Source organism: Lactuca saligna, chromosome 8, assembly GCF_052625555.1.
Source record: "Lactuca saligna cultivar CGN05327 chromosome 8, ASM5262555v1, whole genome shotgun sequence".
NCBI classification, from domain to species: Eukaryota; Viridiplantae; Streptophyta; class Magnoliopsida; order Asterales; family Asteraceae; genus Lactuca; species Lactuca saligna.
In genome coordinates, this window is record NC_136424.1 from 197804391 (window position 1) to 197808795 (window position 4405).

General features: G+C 31.7%; 1 protein-coding gene across 1 annotated transcript; it reads right to left on the bottom strand.

Moving 5' to 3' along the window:
• Nucleotides 1-3128: 3128 nt before the first annotated feature.
• On the bottom strand, nucleotides 3129-3817 carry LOC145010421 (uncharacterized). Its single transcript, XM_078968962.1, has 2 exons — nucleotides 3490-3817; nucleotides 3129-3430 (listed from the first exon to the last, which is right to left on the bottom strand). The coding sequence occupies exons 1-2, from the start codon at nucleotides 3815-3817 to the stop codon at nucleotides 3129-3131; spliced, it is 630 nt and encodes a 209-aa protein (XP_078825088.1).
• Between the last annotated feature and the right edge of the window lie 588 nt (nucleotides 3818-4405).

A 4405-nucleotide genomic window follows, 5' to 3' on the forward strand; every position in this document is an offset into this window, starting at 1 on the left:
CATGAATCCTAATTTTCTGTTTTTCCAACACTAGATGTTATTGGGAGGATTAGGTTACTACCATCCATGCCTACCGTAGGAACATCGTGTCCAAGTATTTCCTTTTAATATATGTTTTGTTAATGACAATAATATGATGCAAACATGTTTGAAATGCTTGAACCTATACAATAATTTAATAGATTATTCATTAAATTGAATACACGTATAAAAAGAATCATAATTACTCACTATATAAGAAATATTACGATGCAACCGATAGCTATAAAAATTATTCAAATTTGTTGTTGTAACTATATCTTTATATGTCTAACACTCCCTGATTTTTTCCTCTCCAAATTATAACAATATAAAAGAAGTCTTTGAAATCTTTCTTCATAGGTCCCTCTCACTAGATTTAGAGCATACATTTTTGCACTTCATGCTTACTAATATGAAATATGTACACTAAGATGGTCATTTAAAGTTTGTTGGATCTATTTTTCTTGCAACATATTACATGTATTATCAGCTAATATGTCCCTCAAGAAGTGACCCATAAAAAAATTGGTGGCTTGGCGATGATGGGGAAAGAGATGTGTGTTTGAGAAAGTGAGGCTATCTGGTAGCTTAACCACTTGAAACAAATCATTGTATTTATCTTTTATATACCATAACGGTCATTTATAATTTTTCGCAAAGCAAACAGTTTCAAACTTGTCTTTTGTAGATTTGCTCACTCTAATTTTAAATCCCTTGGTAACACATTATCCTTAATTAAGCTTAAGTTCTTCTTTGTTTCGAAGAGTTGATAAAGCTTCACATAAGAAGTATAATTGTGAGTTGTGGCACCTTTACATTTTTGTTGAGCTAATTCGGGTAATGGTAAAGGTTCAGGAATCCCCAAAGAGTGATTTGTGTTTCTTCATAATCAAAAAATAATAATGATACTTTTCCTCTTGGGATTTTTGGGATTTTAGGGGCCTAGTTTCCTACTCTTCAGGTTCAATATCATCCCCATCAAACTCAGTGAAATTCAGAAATTGTTAACCTGGCTCTCCATATGAAATTATACTACCATCATCAACCAAGAACATTAGTTTTGTCTTATTATTTGCAGATTCATCAACATCGAATATGGGAGAAACATCATCAATAGCCTTACTTTTATACCTAAAATCACCCCATCTATAGGCTTATTGTGAGAAGGAACATGATTGAATGTCATAGGTAATAAATTTCAAATTTGGTTACTTCCAACGAAAGACCTATTGTCACCCAAACGATTTTCCCCGAGAAATCGATGAATACCACTTTCCATAAGCTTATTAACTATTAACAACAAACAATTGTATCCGGTTAGGATGCATACTACTAACAACACTAAAAAAGTATTTGACATCACTATCGTCAAGAATCTGTATAAATATATTTGATCCATGACATTGAAAAAAAATAAACGTATTTTATTAATGTGTAAACTGGACTTGGAAGCAACCAACATTATTAACCCAACGAAGTTGATATCATCGTCTACATCTACACCAAAGAATGTGTATTCCGGAGCAATATACTGCATTGATCCCTTGATTCGTTGCCATTGTCGTTCACTAGAAACTAACACTCGGTAAAATTCCTTGTATGAGCTCATTTTTTACCACTACGAAATGTCACTCCGTATCTAAGGTCTAATAAACACAATACATAACTAATGAACCTTCAAATAACCTAATTTTGCAGCTTTGGGATGACCATACACTCCGGAATGCAGTCCGGTATATATATTTTTCCCGTCCATGTTCGGATGTCAGATTCTGGATTCAAGACCTAAAAAGCACCACCTACTCATGAATGGTTATAAATATTGTGGAATACATATTTCAAAATAAAGGATTATTTTACAAATTTTATAAAATATCGGTTATTTTTCTAAATACAGTTTACTTAATTTTCCAACAATAAAAAATGTAATAATAATAATAATAATTTCGGACCGAAACCGCTTATGAATTATGATAATTTTTTTGTGCCACAGTTCACCCAAAAGCACAGATCTTTAGGCTGTATATATGTGTGTGAATATGGGAACACACGTGGGTACGGAGTACACGTAAACACGTGGAATTGGATGTGGCCTTTAGACAGTGTTATGTGCAATAGGCAGCACACCCTTCTAGATTCAATCGCCTTCTAGAATTACCAACACCCTGTAAATATATCACGTTCTAGAAGGCCGAGCAAGAGGTCAAAATGGTGCCTTTTACATCCCTCTTTTTGTCTAATCACTAATGCTAGTTTGATCTTGATTGTGCTTTTTGAATTTCAATAATTTCATAAAAGTTGTGGTTGTTATATTTTTACTAGTTAAAGTTGTAATAATTATTTTAAGTGAATGTGCTTAGCAAATTCTTCTCATTTTGTTAGGTATTAAATGAATCAATGGCATTTTATATGAAATATATTATTTAGAATTAACTTCTTAAGTCCTAATAACTAAACTTGTAAAAAAATTATAGACGAGTTGATAAATTTTATAGTTTTTGTATTCAGATGTGTATGTGAGCAAAATGTATTTAGAGTTCACACGTGTTCGATAAAAATTATAGATGAGCTTAGATTTAATTTTTGGGATTTTCTTCTAAAGACATATAAGAAACATTTGTAAGTGTACTTATGTTGGAACTTGCTTTGATTACAAGCAAAAAAGTGTGCAGCAAGAAAAAAAGGAAGATGAGAATTTGAAATGAACTTTTCTCTTAATAATTAATAAAAGTTTTTGTATAACTACAATAAACCAACATCTCTAATTTATACTAATCAAAACGAGTCATACTCAAACACAAATAATAAATAACAATAAATATTAAAAAAAAAAATTAAAAAAAACTTTCCTAAAAAGATGAAACTTTCATATTAAAAAGTATGAATCAAAACCAATTAACCAACAATCACCCCATTAATTGGTTTAATCATACCACTCGTTCAAAACACTTTCAGTTCCTCTTCGATTAGACCCGCTTCTTCTTTTTCCATTTAGGACACATGTTGCTATAGTGACCAAACTCATCATATTTGTAACATCTAACGTGACTTTTATCCCGGACACGTTTATTACCATCCCGACTTCTCCCGGACCCCCGACCTCTTTCTCAGCCACGTCCAAAGTCATCCCGATTTGAACGTCCATTGCCACAATGCTTACAAACATGTGATTTTTCCTCACTAGCCAACAATAACCCACTTTGAGTGTCCTCCACTTTCTCGGTTCCTCTTATACGATCCTCGTATGCCTTTAATCTACCAACCTCTTCATCGAATAACATTGAATCCAACTCGAAACATTGCTCTGTTGAATCCACGATTTGAAGAAACGACTTAGGCATTGAATCAAGTAACCTTTTCACCAAATCCACATCTTCAAGCTCGTAACCAAGATTCCTTGCTTTTGAAGCTAAACGGATAATTTTGTCACAAAATCATCGACCATTTCACCATTTTTCATGCACAAACTTTCAAGCTCCCTTTTTAAGGTTGCAAGTCGAGTCGTTCTCACCCGATCCACACCTAAATATTGTGTTTTCAGCCCATTCCACACTTGCTTTGGATCGGTGTAAATCGCCATTTGCAACACCATGTCTAGGTATCGTTGAAACAAAAAAGCAAGAGCTTGTTTTGACTTCTTTTGATATGATGCTTCACCTAACGCCTTCGCTTCGACCGTCTCACATATGATGTGTGCATCCGTAATCAACATGACTTTGACTGACAACACCGGATAATTCGTTGGAGTTAAAACCAAAACTTGATATGTCATCAAACCTCCTTCTTTAACCGACATCATATTATTTTTTACAACCTCGAAGCACACCCCCTTCAACGAAACCGTTCTGATACCAAGTGTAAGTTTACTTATGTTGGAACTTGCTTTGATTACAAGCAAAAAGTGTGCAACAAGAAAAAAAAAAGATGAGAATTGAAACAACGTTTCTCTTAATTTATTCTAATAAATGAATGTTTTTACTCTCATTCAAATTGTCAAATGTCATGTTGTGGTTATTTTAAATTAATTTCTTTTCCACATGTCATTTTATGAGTTTTTCCTATTTTAATAAATTTCACATAATACTTTAATGTAATAATTACAAAAAATGTTGTAATAAATAAATATCAATTTCATTAATGAACTTATTTTCTTATTTTAAAATTTCCAAATTAAAGCTCATTAGTTTATTTTGTTTATTTATTTAAATTTAAAAGATAAAAAAAATCAATTTTAATAATTCATTATTTTTCTTATTTTCTTGTAAATCTAAAGTTCTTATATTTAAACCTTTATATTTAATTTTTTTAATTAATTCATATAATACATGGATCTTACACCTAGTAAACTAATAAAAGTTTTTGCATAACCACAATAAACCAACAT

Bases quoted from the DNA above. Each gene is read 5' to 3' on its own strand.
- LOC145010421 (XM_078968962.1), bottom strand. From the start codon at position 3,817: ATGTCGGTTAAAGAAGGAGGTTTGATGACATATCAAGTTTTGGTTTTA. The intron at 3,431-3,489 runs GTTTGTGCATGA...TTATCCGTTTAG, and splicing joins CTTAAAAAGGGAGCTTGAAA to CTTCAAAAGCAAGGAATCTT.